Source organism: Condylura cristata, unplaced genomic scaffold (assembly GCF_000260355.1).
Source record: "Condylura cristata isolate star-nosed mole 26May11 unplaced genomic scaffold, ConCri1.0 scaffold00001, whole genome shotgun sequence".
Lineage (NCBI taxonomy): Eukaryota > Metazoa > Chordata > Mammalia > Eulipotyphla > Talpidae > Condylura > Condylura cristata.
The window spans coordinates 76481334-76504406 of NW_004567102.1; the positions used below are offsets into that span (position 1 = coordinate 76481334).

At 37.5% G+C, this 23073-nt stretch overlaps 1 protein-coding gene across 1 annotated transcript in view; it reads left to right on the plus strand.

Annotated features, from left to right (window-relative positions):
* The window catches only part of LOC105853295 (utrophin-like), a 183028-nt gene that overhangs the window by 121037 nt on the left and 38918 nt on the right, over nucleotides 1-23073 (plus strand). Inside the window, exons 5-8 of the mRNA XM_012721274.1 lie at nucleotides 3547-3815; nucleotides 9555-9701; nucleotides 12260-12338; nucleotides 14457-14517. Of these exons, the coding sequence (XP_012576728.1) occupies nucleotides 3547-3815; nucleotides 9555-9701; nucleotides 12260-12338; nucleotides 14457-14517 (556 nt within the window). The remainder of the gene's footprint in view (nucleotides 1-3546; nucleotides 3816-9554; nucleotides 9702-12259; nucleotides 12339-14456; nucleotides 14518-23073) is intronic.

Consider the following 23073-nt stretch of genomic DNA (forward strand, 5'->3'; position numbering starts at 1 on the left):
TGTGTGTGTGTGTGTGTGTATTTCCCCCCTTAGTTAAATGGGAAAGTCTGAAGGGAGAGGAAAGTGAAAAAGAACTAACCCAGAAAATTTCCTCTTTCTCTCTCTCTCTCTCTCTCTCTCTCAAAGCAGGGAGTAGGAAAGAGTTCTGGCCAGAGGATTGTCCCTAGATATATTTGGATTTAGCCTGCTGTTTTCCTGTCTTCTCCAATTAGCCTCTTACTCCCTTTTCAAATGCAAACTCAATTACCCTCTTATCACTCAGCTTAGTTTGCTCTCTGGCCTTCAGTACTTAGTGGTTCCTCTCTGTGTGGGAGTGAGCAACCCACCACAGTGGAAATACTCTGAGCCTCAGCAGCAGGGACCTGAAATAATCACTGTGTAGGGCAATAGGAAGGTGATCGTGTTCCCACTCCTCAACCCCCCAGTGCACTGTGGTCACCTGAGGAGCTTGAAGACATCCCCACTGGCAGAATCCCTTGACCAGCAAAATCAGAACCTTCATGTTTTGGGGTTGGTCCCTGGGGTTCAGCAATTCTTTAGAGTAATTTCATTAGCCTAGAAGATTCTGCCTTCCTAGGAAGAGGATCTTAGAATTTACAAAACATCCAGTCAGCAGATTCAGAGCAAAATTTATCCTTGACATAAGGAAAGGATTTTTAATGTAATTATTTTCTCTTCTTTTGATCTTTTCTGTTATTGGAACTTGTTTTCCTGTTTTCTTACCCCAGATTTTCACAAGTAGATATCTCTTGTTGCTTCTTATTACCTGTTCCACAAACACTCATGGTGCAGAGCACCCTGTGCTTGGTTTAAAAGTCTGTGTGAACGTGAGATGATGTAGTAGGAGCTCTTTCCCCCACTTTGATTGGTAATGTTTCTTTCTGGAGGGCAGGTGGTGAGTTGCTGAGTGTGGAGCTGTTCTCCTTAATAGCTCCTTGAGTGGGAATTATGTAGGAAATCCTATGAAAGGACTGCTCCATCAAAGGGTTTATGTTAAGTGAAGAGGGAGACCTGCTGCCAGGGTCATTGTGGTCCCAGGACAAGACCTGTGTGCCTCCATGCATGTTATTTAGCGACTGACTCAGGACCTGGCTTTACACTGTCCTAGAGAAACGTCACAATGAAGTTGTCTGTTCTGAAATTGGTTTACTGTACTTTTTTCTGTAGATCAGTGAAATATGATTGCTTCAAATATAGCTTTAAAAAAGTCCAGGTGATTCATAAACAAATAGGTATTGCCAACATAAATAAGCACAATTGCTTTTCTCCTCAGGCTATTAAGAATGATTTTTTTTTCATCTCACACATGACATTTTATGTTTATATAAACTATCTGTAGAATTTTTTCTATTCACTATGTAATATCTGGAAGGCATAAGGGTTTAAATAAAGTCTGTCTTTCCCACTTTGTTTAGATGAAGTCAGGTTGCATCTCAGGATTTGGGAGGCCTGACTGTGTCCCAGACTTTCTCTCTGGGCTTCTTGCATGCTTTTCCTGACTTGTCCTGAAGTGACCCATCTATCACAGTCCTTGAAGCTGGGTCACTAATTAACTTATTTTCCTTATTTATCTTTTACTAGTGTATCTTTTACTGTGTCTCTCTAGAGTAACAGATGTAATTTATTCAGTTGCCAAGGGATCATCCAAGTCTCTCTACACCCTTCAACAGTCCAAATGAGAGTTCTGTTTGCCAACCTCTTCACAGTCCACTTGTTTCTCAGAGGGTTTTATATATATATAACTGCCTTTAAGTCTAAACATTGATGTCTAGAATATCCTGGAAATTCAGATAGACAAAAATAACTGTTCTGCTGTTCAAGATGACTCTTCAAGAATAGTTAAATAAAGACAGATAGTGAGATAAATGTATGTTGTGTGTGGAAGTTACTATTTAGGAGATCTTGACACAGATCATTTATCATGAAATTCATCTTTCCAGAAAGTTCAATGAGCTTATTTCATAACCTTTATATATGTTTGATTTGAGGTGAAGTGAGTGTTGCTAGTGGGATTGATACTAAAATATGGAGATGCCATCACAGGGAAGAACATGCATTTCTATTTTAACTACCGTTTACCTTGATTGATGTTTCTTTACTGCCTTTCTGTTTCCATGCTCTGTCACATGCACTGTCTTCAAGCCAAATGGATAGGAAATGCGGGGTCCTTAGTACTGAGAGCCAACACTGTTGAGCTGGAGATCCATCTAGCCTGCTTGGGCATTGTCCACTTTCTGTCTGTCAAGACCATTGTCCTGGATTGCTGCTTCTCCAGTCTGCATTTCTCATCCTTGGTTCACATTGGATTAATGTTCTGTCCATATCCTTATTTTATCTTCTAGACAGTTACTGTCTCTCATTAACTCTGTCTTGTGGCAGACCTTATGTTTAGCCTGTCCTTTCCAGTTGAAACTTGGACGATATACCAGTCATTCTGGAAGCCCCCTCACTCTCTCTGGAGGATAGTCCTTGAACAACCCTGCTGTCTTCCTGCAGAAGTGTTTGAGGACATGCAGCAGAAAATATACCATCTTAGCAATGAACTTCCAGGTTCAGAAATGATGACGTATCTAAGCTATAGTATTTATCTTCAGCTTGTTAGTTTTCTTTTTAAGGAACACAGTAAATTAATCTTTTTTTTTTTCTCACACCTTAAAGCTGTTTATCCTAATTGTTCTCCATTTCTCTTGAGCACAGTAAGTGAAAAACTGTCTCTGGATTTTACAAAACTAAATTTATATTAAAGAAAAATTATTTTATTTCTTCATTTTCCTTGATTTATATCAAGATTTACCCATACATTAAAATTCACAAGTCACCCAAACTACTGGGTCACTTATTAATGCTGAAGAACTATTTTCTAATTTTAAAAAGTAGCAGAGAATTGGGAAGGAAGTTGGGGAAATATTTTTTACTCTGGTTAGCTTCTGGGGTAGCAACCTGTTGAACAGTGGTATTCTTAGTTGGCGAATAAGATTGTAGAGTTGCCTTGAATAGCATTAGCTAGTGTATCACTTTTGATTGCTTAATAGTATTCCACTGTGGATATATACCACATCTTCCTGATCCAGGTATCTGTTTTTGGGCATTTGGGTTGTTTCCAAGTCTTACCTATTATAAATAGTGCTGCAGTAAACATGGGGGTGCATGTGTCCTTTTGAATTAATTCACTAAATTATTATGCTCAGTGAAATAAGTCAGAAGGAAAAAAGAAAATGGTTTCACTTATAGGAAGAATATAGAGGAACCAAATAAGGAATTAAAGGAAAAAATAACATCTATTAAAAAAAAAATACATCAAAACTAAACAATGAAGATAGCTATAATTCAGAGTCATTTTGCAAAGAAGGGAGGGAGAAGATACAAAAATACCTGCAGGAGGCGCACAAGAGATTGAGGTGCTGGTGCACGAGTGAGTTGGTGGTGGGAATTCTGTGGGGGCTACATCTGATGTAAAATTTAATGCAAGTAAAGAAATTATAAATAAAAGAAAAAGACTACAGTTGGCTAGGCCTCAACCAAATATGCCTTTTATTTAAATCACAGAGTTGACTCCTGAGGAGAGAGCCCAAAAGATTGCCAAAGCCATGCGCAAACAGTCTTCTGAAGTCAAAGAGAAGTGGGAAAGTCTTAATGCTGTTACTAGCAACTGGCAAAAGCAAGTGGACAAGGCTCTGGAGAAGCTCAGAGACCTTCAGGGTGCCATGGACGACCTGGACGCTGACCTGAAGGAAGCAGAGGCTGTGCGGAACGGGTGGAAGCCTGTGGGGGATTTGCTCATTGACGCGCTGCAGGATCACATTGAGAAAACCACGGTCAGCATCACTGCCTTAGAGAAAGTCTCTGAGGTGGTTTTAACATCTTTCTTTGTCTTCTTCTATATGCTATTTCCATTTTTATTTCATTTATGGGATCACCTCCTACTTTTTAGCCTCTTTTTTAATCGACTACTTTCTAGAGAAACTTTAAGGGAAGGGAAAGAAGGGAAAACTGAAAAGAAGGGAAAGAAATGTCCCATAGGGCTTGTGTCCTTGCACAGCGTAGCAACTCCATGTTAAGCATCCCTCCCCACGGTGGTACCGTGTTGCAATCGATGAAGCTGCATTCATACGGTATTGGTACTCAGAGTTCACAGATTACTTTCAGGTTCATCCTTGGTGTTGTATATGCTGTGAATTTGACAAGTCTTTCATGATGTGTGTGATTTATGGTAAACTATAACATAAATACAGAGAGCCGCATGTATAAATTGCCAACTCCTTACTATCCCACCCAAATCAAATGCAGAATTTTTCCAAATTTTAGCATCAGAATTTCTTCCTTTGGAAAAGGATGACTATCACTTTTACAATAATTTGATGTTATTTTTCTTCATAATTTTTCATGTAATTGAGTCCCTAAACAGTATAGGTTTGTTTTATTTGCTTTTGAAATATTTTAAAGTTTCTCTTAATTTCCAGATTTTTTCCCTCTACCCTGTGTTTGTTTTCTTTGAGATATTTTTGTTGAACACACTACATTCTTTGTTTTGTAGCGTTTCTCACAGCCTGGATGGAATGACATCCACCTGGCATAGTTTGGCAGTTTTACTAGACTGTATTTTCTGTAAATTGATAATTGGATGCAGAGATTTGATGAAAACCACACCATTTTACTGGGAAATCTCACCACACTTTCATTCCATTATTGGAGTATATTAACAAAACATTAATTTATCTAGAAATTCTGCTTGTAGTCAGGAATTGCTCAGGTAGGATACTCACTTTTAATTCCCACATTCTACAACATATCCAGGGGGCTGGAAATAGACACAAATAAAAAGTTTATTGCATGACAAGTTTTGTTTTAACATGGTAAGCTAAATACTAGGTAGTCATGAATTAAATCAAAGAAAAACCTATGGAAAAAAAATCAGACAGTATCTGTCATTAATAGGTTTTCAATTACAAAGGACAGTTGTTTTGTGCATGAAAATATTCCCCCTTTGTATGCATGTGACTGAACAGAAAAAGAAGAAAAGACTAATAAGACTACAAATATTTAGGCAAATCATGTATATAAATTTATGTCTGTGTAGATATCAGAGTAATAATAACTAACAATCATTCTTAGCCAGTTCACATGAACTTCTCTGTTAATCTCTGCACCAACCTAACAAGAGAATAATTTTTTTAATATTTATTTACTTATGTATGCATATAGAACTGGGGTGCAGGCCAGAGATGTAAGAGCTGTGAGAGGCTTCACCAGAGACAGAGTGGGGAACAGAACAGGCTGAGGAAGTACACTGCTGAGGGGAGCAGTGGGAGGGAGCAGCAGGAGTTTCAGGAGAGGTCTGCTGCACCAGGTGAACCACCCTCTGGGCTGGAGATCAAACTCACACTGAAGATGTGGCTGCAGTTGCTGTGCTGCGCTTCAACCCAATTGTGCCACCAGGGAGGGTTGAGAATTATTTTTACTATGCCCAATTTACAAATAATTAAGCCGCAGGTTCTGCTCAAGCCCTCACAGTGAATAGCAGGAAAGTTTTCTTGAGATTTCTCTCTTGCTCTTCTCTTTCATTGCAGAAATCTACACACCAACATAACTAAGGACAACCTTCACCAACTATCTGTATTCAAAGTTTAAAAAAATGAATATTAAGTCATAAGCTTAAAGAGTTGATTGTATTACAAGTTATTGGTATCTGCCATTTGATTTTAAATATACACAACTTTCCAGCAAGCCTATGAATAAAATAAAACTTTTTCTTAGAGCTGGTGTCCTGAAACCATTTCAATGATGCTCTGAGTTTAAAATAACCAACTGAAAATATAGCCCTGTAGCCTAGGTTGAATACTTCTTGTACTTTAAAAGATGGTTCTTAAAAATTGATCATCTTTAAGTCAGTAGTCTGCAAGACAGTCTGTTCTTTTGGAATGCAAAAAGTGCCTCTTTGTTGGAGCAAGAATTTGCCTATTTGTATGCAAAAGTATCAGATTTTTAATACAGGATTAATAGTGCTGGGAGGAAATGAAAAGTTGTATCTGGGGTTAATAAAGGCCTAACAGCTAGGGAATTGTTAATCCTAGTTGATTAAAGAGATTGCCCACCTTTCAATGCAAATCCTTTTGTTCAGATCTTGCTCAAATGGAAATCTAGGAAAAACACAATTATTATTTAAGAGAAAAAAAATAACCGTCAAAAATAATACAAAAAATATTTTAACATCTTAGTAGGAAAAAAGAAAATGAAAACCCAAGCCTCATTAAATCAAATAAAATGTGTTCCAAGTCTGAGATTTTTTTTTTATTTGTCCCTCTGAAGTATACCCCAATTCTATTGATGCTACAGGCGAGTGAAAATAAGTACAGATTATTGATAAATGTTATTAAATATGTCAAAGCAACTGGAAAACAAAATTGTTGAGCATAATCAAATAATTTTAATTCCCTAAAATTACCCTTAATCATCCTTATTTGCAAAATACACACCTTCTGGCAGAGAAAGGTTTGGGACTCACATCTGCCAACAGGCTGCCAGTCATCACCTTTAATACCAGCAGATGTTTCTGTTTTTATAGCAAGGAAGATTACATAGATTTTTATTCTCCCATAGCAAAGTGCAGCAAAAGATGATAAATTGACCCTTTATCCTAGAACACAAGACAGATCTGAAGCCATTTTAAAACGTGCTTCATTTCAAGTCCCTTAATTTGGAAGCTCCTAGAAAACAAAAGAAACTTTATTAATAGAAAGATCCTTTGTTGCCATAAAACACCTGTTCACAAAAACAAAAGCAAAGTCCAAAAGTCATATTCATCAAAGCTCTTTTAATGCTTGCACCTGTTGCTTGTAAGAGGAAAATGTTATTGTTACAGAGGAAAAAATAAAACTCCCTTCTTGTTCTAGAAGATTAAAAAAACTGTCTGAACATTATAATTAAAAAAGAAAAAGCCTGTAGCATCTTTTGAAATAAAACTAGTTATTTAAATTATATAAATCTGAGAACTTTTTCTAGTATTTCATCTTTAATCTTTCAGACTTCCTGAATGCAAAGTTGTTGATTTTTTTTTTTGCAAAGTTGTTGATTTTAAAAGCTGATTAACACACTCAAGTCCTCTAGATCCCTGAGGAAAGAATATTAATGTATAGTGATAAATCACAACTGATGACACCTTGAATTCAAGATCTGTAATTATTCTCATCCTGAAATAAGAAAACCAGAGTGCTTCAGAGTCCAAGCTGAACAGTTCCTTTTTGCCCAAACTAACTCACACTTTTCTTGGCCCCTTGCTTCCATCTTAATTATTAAATACAGACTGTCATACCTGTGCTGTCATCTAAGTGGTTTTCCCATTAAGTTGTGTTTGTTCATCTCTCTGTATGTACACAATCTGTCAATCATGAAGACTGACCATCTACAGCCATGGAGAAAGAGTGGTTGTAACTATAAACCTCTTTGCTTTCCCTTGTGTGGTGATTTGCATGTCTTTGTAAGTGTCCCTTTCTCTCTCCGACTTTGAAATGATGTTTTCTGGGTCCTGGAAGAATTTCTTAGTCGTGCATTTTGGCTTCCATGTTCACCACTTCAATCACATACACACTGTTTCCTCCAGTGTCCAGATTTTTCACTTTGACTCTGGGCTCTAGACCTAGTCTTCTGATTCAAAACTTTGAACTGCTTTGTGTGACTTTGGGAATATTGAAACACTCATTCATATGTTTTGAATGACCTAAAATTCATTTTCTTTTAAAAAGTTATTTTCTTAATACACTTTTGATGTTTATCTACCATAGTGATTATGTTTAGCCTATATATGTTATTTAAGGGACAGTTGTATAGAATAGAAAAGTTTTAGAAGAAAGAGAGAAGGTTCAAGATGCTTTTGATTAAAAATATTTTTATTGAAGTAACACTGTATGTTGACATTATATACATTTCATTTGTTCTTCATTGAGAATCAACATACTACACTAAATTCATTGCTGAAAGTTCCTATTACCCTTCACCATACCATTGAAGGAGCTTTCTATGAGAAACATAAGGAAGAAGCAGTATTTTAATAAAATGTCGTACTTTTAAAATTACTTTGATATGTTATTTCACTTAGTAAATTTGCTGTGATGGAAAAGGGAAAGAAAGGGGGCTCATACATATATGCTGACTATCTTAAGGGATGGGGATTCTAGAAATGATAAAACCTGAGAATTGATCTAATAGTATGCTCACAAAACCTAATACCTGTCAATTCAGTTTATTATACAAGTAACTCTAATTTTGACATACCAAAGAACTAAGTACATATTCTCTTCCAGCTCACCAGTTCTGTTCCCAGTTGTATATTGTCTTAACCTGGGCTCAAATATAATCCTCGGGGCTTTATTAATAGAAATCTGTCCTGTTGTATTGCCAACTTTGTGCTGAATACTGGGAAGCATCTGTTCCTAAGTTTGTATGCAGCAGCCAGAATATACTTGCATAAAATCCCACACTCTGATAAGCCATGATGTTTGCAACCTATCACAACTGGTTTGTATGGCACCAATTAAAATGGGCCCTACTGTAAATTATGATGAGTGAGTCCAGACCAGGGCTGATAGAAAGTCCTGATTGAACTGGCAATGGCAAAGTGAATGCGGGGTGGCACACAGTGGTCTCCGACTAAGTCCACTGTGGGAACGGCCTCCAGGAAATGGTCCCTGAAGTGAGACGAACAGGTGGGATGCCTGAGTTAACTCAAAGTATCCCTGGGATCTAGGCAAAGACTTTGAAACATGGAACATGGATCAATGTGCAGGTAGAATTACATGGAGAATGGAGCAAACAGTGTTTTCACTGTAATGACTGCTCCTGTGAGACATGTTGCTGTTTTTGGCTCAAGCTGATTTTTTTTGTTTTTATTTCCTTCCCTTCACATCCATTTCCCCACACTCCCAACCCCCTTATGACTTGTCAGCAGGAATAGTATTCTGTCCATTCATTTCCTTTTTTTCTAGACCCTCCTTCCTGCCCACCTGTCACCATAGACAGTGATCATAGATGATTTTGAAAGTGACAGACCTTACCCCTGCACCATGTAATAGACATGGGTTTTGTGGTAAGGAAAATTGTTTTTACTGGCCTAAAAATTCTAACTTAATTTTAAATGGAAACTTATTCGAGTTATTGCACCAGGTGAATAAATATTCATCTGAAGGCAGTCATCTGGAGAAAGGAAAATATGAACGAAAATTAAAGATAGAATCAAGATTTGAAAAGACTAAAATGGATAATGATGACCAACATTTTCCAGACTGAATTAATTCTATTGCAAAATTTGAAGGAAATATATATCATCTAAATAAGTTTGCCATATAATTTTTCTTTTCATGCACCTACTTAGATTCTCAGGGTTATAAAGGATGAGTCTTGGGCTGTCGAGCTTGGTCACTAAAGACAGAAGTCAAGTCTGTTCTTAAGGAGGCACTGTCCTCGCTGGGCTCTCAGTTGACATGGACATTTTCTTTGAAGGCAAGTTCAAAATATTAGCTTTTGTTCTTCTCTGATGACATCATTTTTGTACCTTCTTTTAGGCATTTAGAGAAGAAATTGCACCAATCAACTTAAAAGTGAAAACAGTGAATGATTTATCCAGCCAGCTGTCTCCACTTGACCTGCACCCATCTCTGAAGATGTCTCGCCAGCTGGATGACCTCAATATGCGATGGAAACTCTTGCAGGTAGCGCTTATTCCTCTTCATGGGAGAGGTTGATACTTCAGAAGGTCTTTAAACTCCTCCCACTGTTCTACCACTCACCATTTTCTCTTTATTGACTGTGTTTAATGATGAATGTATAGCATATGACATCATCAAGATTTTGCCTTTTGCATCTCAAATCCAAGGGTTACTTTGATTTATGAATAGAGATTTTTTTAATATTAGTTTATTTTTACATATTTTTGTGCATTTTTCCATCTCAGTTGCAATCCCTTTGGGTTTCCCATCACTAAAGGGATTTTTTTTTAAAGATTTATTTATTTACTCATACAGAACTGGGGTACAGGCCAGAGATGCGGAGGGTGAGAGGATTCACCAGGGACAGAGTGGGGAGCAGAACAGGCAGATCGACGAAGTACACTGCTGAGGGGAGCAGCGGGCGGGTCAGGAGAGGTCTGCCACGCCATGTGGTCACCTCCCGGGCAGGCGGGGATTGAACTCATGCTGCAGTGGCTTTAGCTTCTTAATGCTGTGCTTTAACCTGCTGCGCCACCAGGGAGGGCCCCAAAGGGATTTTAATGTACTTTTTTGCTGGACTGTTCATATGATGTTTGTAGAGAACTACCAGAGATCAAATAAATCATAGCAATGACACCTCTCCTAGGTCACAGAGATGTTTTTCCAATAGTGTTTCACAAGGAGTAATTTTTCTCCCTTTAATTATGTGTTTATTTGCTTAGGAAACTTAAGAACATTTGCATCCTTCTTCCAATTGCTTACAACTTAAGTATCCTGTTCATTCCACCCCCCAAAAACTGCATTTACACAATTGTGGGGTTTACCTTTAGCTCTTAGATCCAGCTCCCCTAAGGCCATTGTTTTAATGACTAGATCTTATTTTTTGGTCTCAGAGTTATTAAAGCCAAACCCAGAAGAATCCTGTGAAGCATGATTGGATGTCAGCATTGGAAAACACTAGGCATGAATAATTGTCAAACAGTCTTTCAGGAACTTGTCACATTCAGTGGTCAATGCCTAGAAGTATTAGTAGTCCTGAAAGCCAGCAGGGTAATTTGATTGGATGATAGAAAAAAATGATTCTTATCAGTGATTGCCTATATTTTGTGCCTGAAATGTCATGTTTAATAAATATACAATTTGGGGTCGCACATAAAGTCACTTCATTTTAAAATTATAGTATTTTATGGCAAATAGGCTTCCTAAATTAATTCAGACATTAAAACACAAAGATGGTTCATCTTTTCTTCATGAAATTGAGGTAGGAAATAAGTGCATTGTGCCAGACAGTCTCTTCTGTCTTGAAGAGAGTGTGACCTGGGATTAGGAATCACACTCTATTGAACTCATATGTGCTTTTCTAGTGACTGGAAGACAATGTTTGTCCTTTGCTCTTTCTTCTGCTCCATTTCTTCAATTCATATTTCTGTACTTATCCCTCTGTCCTTCCTTGATTTACTTCCTGTCCTATTTATGTTATTGCCATCTTCAAAGATTAGCAGTCAGGGACAAAGTTATGCTTGGGAGAACATGTGTAGTCTATCATCCTTATTCCAGAGCCTGGTAACTGCTACAATTCATGTGTCAGTTGCTGGTTGAATCACTGGCGGAGGGCCGTGGGGGGGTATATCTGTGGTGGTTACAACATTGGTAAATTTCACGAGGGGCATCTTCTTTTGTCATCCTGAACTGGAGTGTTGCGTTTGAATGCTTTTTGGCTTTAACAAATGAAGCACTTGCTAATGCAATTTAAACAGCTAACCAGGAGAAACTGGAGCTGCCCAGTGAGCCGGAGATGCACACATTTCATTAAAAGGCAGTGGAAATAAGGTTGGCGAGCTAAGTGGAACTGCAGACTAACACTGCATAGACCAAGACTGGGGAAGCAAATGGAGATGTCAGGAGACCACGTTCAGTTGTTACTGATTTGCAGTTAGCTTCTCAGTGTAATGACATTTTGCACTGTTATATTATTACAGACAGCTAATTGTAGAATTGCATGTAGAGAATGTTGTCAACCTGATGGCATACTCTTGACTATCCCCAAATTGAGATGACTGTTCATAACTTCAAGGAAATTAAGACATTCCATACTCATATGTCTTTCATCTGTCTGTTCATTTATATGTCTTCATCAATCTATTAATTTTTTTTCTTTGATATCTTTTACACTAATTTTCATTTGTTCTCTGTAGTATAGTGTCCCTCCTTCCTTTCAAATGAGAGATGAGCAGCCGTTGGCCCGAAGCCCGCATTTTGACTTCAGGTCAAGACTTCGGGTTTTGACTTCTGTTCTTTACAGCTTTTGTGGCAACAAGAGGAGTGGTCTAGGCATAGATTCTGGCAGCAGCTCAGCCACATGTACTCTATATTCCTTGACCCTTTTTGTCTCAAGACGCTCATCCACAAAATGGTGGTAATGCTAAATAAGGCTTATCTGATGTGGTTGCTGTGAGAATTCGATGAGTTCATAATATAAATTGTTTAGGAGACTTTTTGGCAGCAAGATATTGTTAGGCTTGCTGTGACATCAAATGACTGTCTTGTGTGTATATGTACAGGTGTCTGTGGACGATCGCCTTAAACAGCTTCAGGAAGCCCATCGAGACTTTGGACCATCCTCTCAGCATTTTCTTTCTAGTAAGTACCAATACACTAGACTTATCTCATTAGCTGGATGAAACAGCATATTAAATCACTCAAGATGTCATCTTCTTTGTTATCAATATGTCTATATTAGAAGAAAAGTAGGAAAGGGGGTATTGACATTAATGGCAATATTATTTATTGGTTATCACATTATTGGTAATTATCTGGTCACAATGACAGATCTTTGAAATAAAGCAAAAAGTGAATCCCTTGAGGTAGGGTGTTTCACTAAGTCATCTGTCTTGATAAATAATGCAGTATGTTATCATTACTGTATCATAGGCAACAACTATGAATTTTTGTACAATAAGTCATTTTTGTATTCAAAGATTTTAAGTTAATTTTTCTCCTTAAAAGTGATTATTAGTTTTAATGCACTGACAAAAAAAAAGTTATTTCTCACACATCATTGACTAAAACAATTTTGGTTTTAGATGCTCTGTGATCATACATAGCTTTTATTTTGACCACACACTGCAGTTGAGCCAAACCTAATTTAGATTTTTATATGATATACTCCATCTGACCATTTTAATTTTAAGGACTATTCATGAGATATTGAATAAACTGAGTTCATACAGCTGAGGAAATGATAGACTGTAGGATTCCCAGGCACCCACATTAAGTTTAAAATAGTAATTCTATTTTTTACCGCAACTGTGGATCACTAAAAAAATTATTTATTTTAAAAATACTGTAGTAACACCTATTTCCTCTGATTGCTTGGAAAATTAAATGAAAATACACCAAATTCTTAAGCAAATAACTCAATCTTTGTCACAAATCCATAGATCCTTTCCTTTTAATTTGCCAAAGATGTAAAAACGTTTAATTCCATTTGAGTGAAGTTTAAAACTTAAGGTAAAGCATGTTTCCCAATCATGATAACTCCTTTGTATCTATCATTACAGAAAAGTAGTTTAAAACTGTACTAATACCATGCCTTCCCATGGCTGATTGTAGTTATATTTTCTCTAATCTTCTGTCAAGGATAGTAATCTTTTTTACCTTAACTCAAGATTAGGCTTTTTTTTTTTTTTCTTTCACAATTTCAAGAAGTCCATCACCTCCGGCTCTGTGCCTCCAGCACTCAGGCTTCAATTCATAGGAGAATTTAAGTTCACCTTTGAGTATTTAACTCCTCATCTGTTGTATGAACTTTATTTTACATGAACCATACTGGTTCCTTACTAACATAAATAGATGTATTTGAAAATGCTCTACTTCAGAATGCTATATATTTGGAATATAACCAGAAATTAAGAAGAAAAATCATTGGGGACAACTGTATAGTTTTATTTGAATTTGTTTTTAGTTCCCTTAGCAAAATTACTTAATAGCTCTAGATTCATCTATATACTCTTCTTAAGTAAGAGTTAAAGTAATTGGTTTAATGTAGCAATAATATACTTTTATAAATAAAGGATAACTGGAATAGTTAAAAATAAGTTCCATATAAACAAAACATAAAATCTCAATCACAGTGATCCCCTAGTGTAAAAGCAAGAAAATATTTTTTACTTATTTTATATGAAAGCATTTGGCATTCTTCTGTCCAGATAATTGCCTTGGTTCTTTACAAATTTTTGCCCATGTTTGTTTTAATTCCCCTCTTTTTAACTTCAGTTAATTGAGTTTTTCTGAAAGTCATTTGTGTGAAATAGTTATTCCTGTGAATATGAAGCAAAGTAAAAAATGTTATTACTGACATGAAATATGTGGTTTTGAGAAATCTACTTAATAGTCTGCATATACCAGGTAAACTTAAGTTTTATTTTAGCTTAATTGAAAATCTACAGAGTACAGTTTTCAGATAACACTAAGTTTTAAATTATGGTGACTATGAACTGTAAGATTTGATTTTAAAGCTTTTTTTTATCAGTAGTTTCAATTAGTAGAGTTGACATTAGAAATGGTCCTGTGTTGTTTCTTGTTTCACATGATTCTTTAAAGCCATGCTTTGTTTGGCCTAGCAGATTTCATAATTATAGGAATCCAGCTCAAAAGCCAGAACTTGGAATTGGCTCTGAAGTGTTTCGCTTGCTGTGCCGTAAGGCCTGAGGCCGTGGCGTTAGCAGTGTTCCCAATAACCGCCTTTTGTTTCCTCAGCTTCGGTCCAGCTGCCTTGGCAAAGATCCATTTCACATAATAAAGTTCCCTATTACATCAAGTAAGTTGATTTTAATTCTCCTCTATGATATCAAGAAAATAAAGTTATGTTGATAACTTGAGGTTTTCCCCCATAACTTTTAATAAAGGAATTCAGTCCTATTATCCAAAGGAAACTGCATAAATTTAATATTTGAAAGAAATTAGTTTAAAACCCAGAGTGATAGTTGTAATTTATTACCTACGTCTATAGCTTTGTTGAGCTGGTATATGTATATATATATATATAATCAGAGATTAAAATGCCTGGGCAAAAGGACAAAATTTCTAAATGCTCTTGAGGAAATGGTGTCTCGCTAAGGCATAGATTCTAAACCCCTTTTTTTTCTCCCAGAAAATCCATTTAGAAACTACTTACCCAATTCTCAATCTACCAAGAAGAAAGTGTTCTATCAGGGAAAAGTTAAATGCTTTCAAGATTTTCTTTGGCTTGTGAAAATTATCTGCGACATTCATTTAGCTCAAAGTCCTGCATCATGTTGCCAACCAGCTAGCACCTCCTATTTGTAAGCTGTGTCTCCCGGTGAAGTATATTTATAAATCTTTTGACTTACACTGATCTGAGCATAGTGTGATCTTGAATTAGTCTCCGTGTCATTATAGGATGGAATGATAAAATTAAACATTGTCATCATTGAGGTGCGAATTGCTAAAGGTGTTGGTTTACAAGGTGATAACATGGTAAGAACTGTAGTTGATTCTATTTATGTGTCAGGTGGGTACAGTCCCGATTCAAGAACAGTGCACACCTAGTGTCGGGAGAAGGCTTTATCTTGGGTTAGCTGTGTGAACTGGGTGCAGCTATTTGGGCTATATCTCCATTTGATCCTTTCTAAAATAGCATGTGGATCTCCACTATCCATGCTCACTGGCAGTATCCCTCTTGGTGAACAAGGTGTGTGTGAACTCAATGTTTGTGAGAGAGTATTTCCTCCTGAAAATTTTGTTGTAATCTAACTACTGTCCTCAGGGTAAAGAAAATTCCCATAGCAAATGTAGTAAGTAATATATGTTATATTGTCTTAAGAGAACTTAATGCGTTTTATCAGTGTACAATCTACAGTGTGCTGAGTTGTGACTGATTTGAGAGGATAAAGTAGCAAAGTAATCGGTGTTTAACTTGTGCAAAATTGATTCGAAGTAAGTTAGAGGCTGGAAAATTTGATGTTTTTATTGAGAGACTTGGTAACCTGATCAAAGTTTAAAGCCTTTGTTCCTTTTTATGTGTATTCCTCTTCCCAGTAGTGTTGTTTATTATTGTTATGGCCATAGTATTAGAGAATTTTCATTTGCTCTGTGAACATTACTTGATTTGAACACTGCAGGCTTAGCTCTAAGCCTGGCGTACTGCACTGAGCAGACATGCCCACATTCTGACCCCACATGGGACTGTGTTAGTTTCCATGAAGATGAAGGAAGGGGGCATATGCCTGGAGCATAGGCAGCCCCTAAGGACCCCGAGAAAGAAAGCAGCCCTGCAAATCTGCATTTCAGCAGAGACATGTACTGTGCAAAATTCAGATGTCCATGAAAATCAGCTGAAATTTATTGATTCACTATATTGACCTAGACTTTTGTATCTCTTATTTTTTAAAATGTAAGTTGGATCGAGTAAGGCAAGTTTTTGTTTTCAAGAGGTAAAGAAACTATGAAATCTCGGGCTTTATTGTGTTTATGCAAATGGTGTCCATCTCATTTGGCATTTAATCATCCTTAATTTTAGTATTTTATTAAAAGGAATTTTTGTATGTCTAGGCTTATTTCTATTTGAGTAAGAAGGAAAGGCTCCAAGTCACAGTGTCTCTAATCAAGCATGTTAAAATGTTTATAGTACTTGCAAAATTATATCCATGCTTAGTCTATGAATGAGTTCTTGTATGGTAGAGTAATAGAATAAGTGCTAGTTTATCTCACATTTCATTGAGTCAGCTACTATAACCAATACTTCAAAATATACATACTATAATGATGACCACTATTTTTTTTTGCTTTCTTTTTTTTATTATTATTATAGTTTATTTTTACCTATTTTTGTGCATTTTTCCATCTCAGTTGCAGTCCCCTTGGGTTTCCCATCACCAAATCACCCACGTGCCATCACCATATTCCAGTGCATTTCCCTCCCCCCACTGTTTTTGATCCCATTCCCCACTCCACCCCCACAAAATGTCTCTGGTAGATAGCTGTTCATCATTATGATTATTTCCTCGCCTGTTCCATTATATTCCTGCTATGAGAGAAAACATCTGGTATTTTTCCTTTTCTTTCTGGCTTATTTCACTAAGCATGATCTTTCCAAATTCCATCCATGTTGCTGCAAAAGACATGCATTTCTTTTTTTTTGGTTGCTGATTAATATTCCATTGTGTATATGTACCAGATCTTTTTAATCCAGTCATCCACTTTTGGGCATTTGGGTGGTTTTCATGTCTTTCCAATTGTGAATAAACCAGCAATAAACATGGGGGTGCAGGTATCTTTTTGAATCAGTGTTTTTTTGTCTTTTGGGTAGACACCTAGGTGACCACTATTTATTTATGCATACAGAACTGGGGTACAGGCCAGAGGTGCAGGGCAGCGAGAGGATTCACCAGAGACAGAGTGGGGAGCAGAACAGGCAGGTTGATAAAGTACACTGCTGAATTTGGTGATGGGAAACCCAAGGGGACTGCAACTGAGATGGAAAATGCACAAAAATTTGTAAAAATAAAAAAAAAAAGTACACTGCTGAGAGCAGCAGCAGGCCGGTCAGAAGAGGGCTACTGTGCCATGTGGGTCACCTCTGGGGTCGGGGATGGAACTCAAGCGGAAGTGGCTTTCGCTTCTTAGTGCTGTACTTTAACCTGCTGCTCCAACAGAGGAGGTCTAATGACCACTGTTTTCAATGATAGCAATGTAGCATCCTAAAATATCTTTGACAGCACTAACAGGAGATTGAATTTTCTAAAATAAATATGATTTTAGTGTCAGTGTCTTTAGAACTTTCAAATTTTTCAAAATCTGCCCATATGTATAGAATGAATTCTCTTATTTTTAGAAATCTTCCTTTAACCAGATTCCTTCACTACTGCTCTCATGTAAGGGAACAGTTTATTTGCTCATAATGAAGAAACATCAATCTCTGGAGGTCACGTTCTACAAGCCAGTATTTCCACATGAGGAATTGTTATGAAAACAAAATTTAATTTCCCAATAAATTAATAAGCAAATAAATGATGAATGGAAAGACTTTTAATATATGCTTCCCTTTGCATGACTGCACACGTAAGTAGAAGAAAAATGTTAAGAACAAATTTAGCAGGGTTGCCATGCAGCCAGTTTCCTGGAGTGTGCCAGAAGGTGCTCATTTGTATAAGAAAGTAATGTTCAGGTAGAATATTACATGTGTTCAATTTTTAAGTGTATAACTTTACATACTCTAATGTCAGAATATATCAAGAACATTGAAAGGCATATGGAAGGATGAATTACTTTCACTTGATAAGTTAGTCTAGACTTACCTTGATGGCTCCATAAATGTGTGTCTTTCTCCCTAGATAATTCTTTCTGAAAATACTCAAGTGTACTGAAGTGATTCTATGCCTCAGTTGTTTCTAGAAATGATAGTATAGATTGAGCTGTAGGAGTCCATGTGGTGTGTATGTCTCTAGGTTAATATCTTAAATTGAAACTCATATCTTTACATTTGTTGCTCTAAGGTGACTTTCCCAAACTGATCTGTAATGCGTTCTCTGCCTTGTTCTGACTCCCTTTGTGAGTAGCTCTCAGTCAAAATATTTCCCACTCTATTCTTCATCTTTCTCCTCTCCTTTTCTGCTCTGTGTCTATGACAGAACATACCGCAGTGCTTCTTCAGACCCCCTTCTCACTTCTGAGGGCACCTTCTGTTGCCCTCGTGCATGAAAGGCTGTTGAGAAGTTTATAGTTGCACTTGAAATCCAGGAGCAAGTGGTGTTTCATTCAGCAGTCCTGCAGTCCCATTGCAGAAGCTGCATATACTTGCCTTGGCAAAACTCAGAATTAATATTTCATTTCTTGAAATTGTGGACTCAGCTTAAGTGATGTAGGTGAAAAACTCCTTCCCTGAATAGGACAGAGAGGAGAAGCAGTAATGTCCAGCTGAACAGAAAAGACTAAACTAAGATAGATACAGCTCAATAACAAAATGAATTAACATAAAGCTTTTTACCTGTAAAGGTCACAACAAGCTCATTCCAGAGCAAAATAAATCCTGAACAATGGCACAGTGCATAGTGAAAGATAACACAATCTCTGAGAGGCTTCCTCCAGCTGGCCTGCCTTCTCTCATTTTCCTTGATCAGGATATGTGATATAAGTTAAATAATACTAAGACAGGGAGGGACATTTACTTGGATTTGGGGGAAAGAGAAGGTGGTTGTAAATTGTTGCCTTGGGATCTGGGAAAGCCAGATCATTAGGAAATGTAGTGCTGTTGCCAGCAGTTGGACATTTGAGGCTTAAAGTCAAATATTTAAAGTAAAATCAGTATGTCTGTTAAGTGATTTTCCCCAGCTGCATTCATGCACAGCTGCTCAAGGCCAGAGAAGGCAAGTGATTGAGCTGATCCCAACTCGGGTTTTGCCAGGAGTGAAATAGAAGCAAGGGAGATGAGGTTGTTGGTAATGATTATAATGATGGACCATGGACTCAAATTTAGACAGATTCATCAGAAGAACTTGAAAATCTCAATCATGCAAGTATACTTTCATAGTAAGGACTCAGGGTTGAAATCAGTCCAGCTAGGTTCAAATTCCTTTTCTACTACTTAGAAACTTTATGACCTTGAACAAGATGTCTACATGCCCTTTGGGCAAGTTTGCTTCAACTCCGAAAGGGGGAGAATATTGGCACCCTGGGGATCTACAGCTCTCTTTATTCTCAGAGATACTGTCTTGGTGCCCAGAGTTCCTGCTTGTCAGTGAGATAGTGTCACACAGGGGGCCTCTGGCCAGGCCAAAATTTTGGGTATGAGGAGCAAAGTGGGAAACCAGTATCTACTGAACCAGCAGGCAGGTATTACAATAGACACAATGAACTACCAACTAGCAGGAGTCCCCTAGCAATAGCCCCTGGTCACACCGTCCAGCTCGCTTCACCCAAGCGGGTGCACTCCCTAGTACTTGCCCCTCCTTGTACCTGATTCCAACAAATACGAGACTCCCCGTGGAGCGCCTCACCTCCGTCAGGCCCCTCCAGGTACCTCATTGCTCCACACGGGCTCGGAGTCTCTCTCCCTCACCCTGTCCTGCTCCCCAGTATTGTCACCCCATGAGGCGACAGCACCTAGTGCATAGTGTTAATGTAGCTTGTGTACACATAGTGCTAGAAGAGTACATGTACTAATTGGACATCCGAGTTCTAGGTATGATTCTAGTGTATATTATGCATCACATCCTAGTATGTTATCTTTCACTATGCACAGAAAAAAAGTAATAGTTCTCTTTTTGCTATTGTCTTCTCCCAAAGCAATATACATATTTTCCCTACACTTGTATTTTTTTAAAGACTTATTTATTATTTATGCATACAGAACTGGGGTACAAGCCGGAGGTGCAGGAGTGGTGAGAGGATTCACCAGAGACAGACTGGAGAGCAGACAGGCAGATTGATGTGGGCATCTTCATCCCAGAGGGGAGCTGAGGGGAGCAGCGGATGAGACAGGAGAGGTCTGCTGCACCATGTGTGTCACCTCTGGGGCGGGAATCTAACTTGCACTGAGGTGGCTGCTGCTAGCTTGCAGTGCTGCATCCTTAACTATTGCACCATCAGGGAGGCCCCTCCCCCCACACTTGTATTTTAAATTAGTTCATTCACTACACATTTTTTCTCTCACATGGCTTTATGATTGTAATTGAAATTGATTGATAAATATCACAAAATCCAGTTTTAAGCATATATACAGTTGGATATTACTTATCCTAACAAGTATATTTGGCTAAGTGTCAATTTTTGGACAGATTGTTTAACCTTTCAACCTCTCTTAAGATTTTGTAGAAAAAAAAAGTACCATTCTGATGAGGATAATTGGATTTAGAAAGTATCTCGCCTAGAACAGTTGTTTACCCAGAAATCAGTACCTTTATAACCTTTCAAAATACATGTATATTTTTGTTGGTTTATTGTTTCGTGGGTAGAACTCAATTATAGTCTCCTATGTAATTCATAGACTCTTTATTTCTATTATTGGTGTACAGTCTTATTTGTGTTTTATTCTCTGACTTATGAGAATACCTTGTGAATAATAGAAGAAGCTACTTATCAATCTTACTGGTTTAATACTTTATTGAAGTCCATAAAATATTGGACTTCATTATCTCAATGAGGATGCTTAAGAGTAAAGAGTGACCTTTAGTAATTAGACAACAGCAGGTGTAAGCCAGGATTGCCCCAGGTGTTCACAGGTAACTTCTCGAAATAGGTAGTGGAGTGCTAATGCACAGCAGTGTGACTATAGTAGACAATACTGTATTGTGCATTTCGAAGTTGCTAAGAGACCAAAGCTTAAATGTTCTCATCCCCCCAAAATAACTATGAAATCTGATGGAAGTGTCAGCTAATACTACTTAATAATCAAGTTACAACATGGAAATATACCAGGTCAGCACCTGTATGCCTTACACTTACAGTGACATGTCAACTTGCATCTCAATTATAAAATAAAAATAAAAGTGTTTTAAATAAAACTGTTAAAATCTTAATTTACATACCAATATAAAAAGCAGGCACTAGATTTCATTTATCTCACTAATTACTAAGGGGACTACTGGTAAGAAGTTACAAAAAACTCCAAGGAGAAGACAAAGCACTATGTCTTTGCAGTCAGATGGCGGAGGCTGAAATGAATTAACCCTTAGTTACAAAGCTGACAAACTGGTTATTATCCACAGACAATAATCAGTTGCATTCCAGTGGACAGAATTTGCATTTTGTGGGCAAAAACATTTACATTAGTATCAGTTTTCTTCAGTTTGCAGAGTTTAAAATAGCTCAAAGACAATTTAAACCACACAGGTGTGACACCCACTAAATTTTTGCTCACATCAAAGACCTGCACAGTTTTTCCCTAAACAAACAAAACTGGTGGAACGGGACACCTGGTTGCATGTCTCATTGTATTTTGCCTCAGACATTTTAGACTCAACTCTTAATTGCTGCTTTGTTAGGTTTTTCATTTTCATTTTGCACAGACTGCTCTGTCTATTCTACTTAGCGACAAAATTACAGCATACTTTCTAGTTTTTCAGACTGTTCAAAACTACTCATTCATCTTTTATATTTGAGATTTGGCCACAACCAGAGCTGTTGTTCTTTTGGGGGAAATGCTCCCCTTTTCTGTTGTGGTTACCTAGCCTGGAAATCAGTGAACGTTTTTCTACTTGAGTTTAGTAATCCGCAGCTGTTCAAACACTTTGGCCCTTTGGATTGATTGTGGATTTTGCTTTAAAACTTCCACACACCACACTCCTCCCTTCCCCCCCAAACTCTGACTTAAAACAAAAAAGAAAGAAAACCCAACAGCCTACTGCATGTACTTTTTTTTTCCTTTCTCACTGTTGTTTGGTAAGCTGCCGGTATACTTTTGTAACCAGAGGCTGTGTTTATTTTCAGCATTGGCAGTTCTGCCTAATGAATCAACTGGTATTGAATTCACAAAGGGAGATGCCTTTCCCTCTCCATCTGTTTACCAAATGTGCCTGTTCCCTCAGCTCCAAGTAGGGGTTTCACTAAAAGGAGCTATTTGCCAGCACGTGTTCTCGTGTTCTCGTTGAACTCTCGGTCCACTGCCTGCCAGCTTGGTGGCATATCACCAAGGGGTCATTTGCCAAAGTGCCATAATTGGGAATTTAGAGTACAGAATTGAACTTGGCAGTTCTCACATCAGTTTGCTTCTTGAGTGTTAATTTGGTCCATCTCAATGGGTCATCTGTCTTTGGACATCAGTATTGCCCTTCGGGTGAAGTTGCTCAAAGGGAGGACTTGGGAGAGCAACTGAATCTTGATAGGCAAGAACTGAGATGAATTAATATAAATAATAGAATCGTTTCAGCTAATCCTCCTTAATTTACATTGATGGTAGGAAAGAGGTGGCTTGCTTAGCAAACTTTAAAGATGTCATTTGTTTATTATTTACTTTCTTGTTTTACTTCATATCTCAGAAGACTGCTTGGTGATGTCTTTTGAAACTTGGAAGGGTGTTTATATTTCTTGGGGTGCTGGTAAAAGCCAGTCCCATTCAGTACGAGGGGGTGGAAGCTCCAAACTCTGCCTGTCAAGCTCCTGAACTCACTATAAACTGAGAATTTAAGTCAAAAAATTTCATGCTTGCTTGTGACTTTGCAACTACCTAGATGGTCAAAGGATAATATGGCTTGCTTTAGTGTTCAGGAGTAGAATAGAAAGTGGAAATAGAAACAGGTAAAGAAGTCAGAGTTTTCCAACTGTACTGAGACACAGCTTCACATTGTAGAGGTGCTATTTGGTTGAGATTTTGGATATTCCAGGACTTGTTTTTTCAATGAAGGTAAATTGTTTTAGG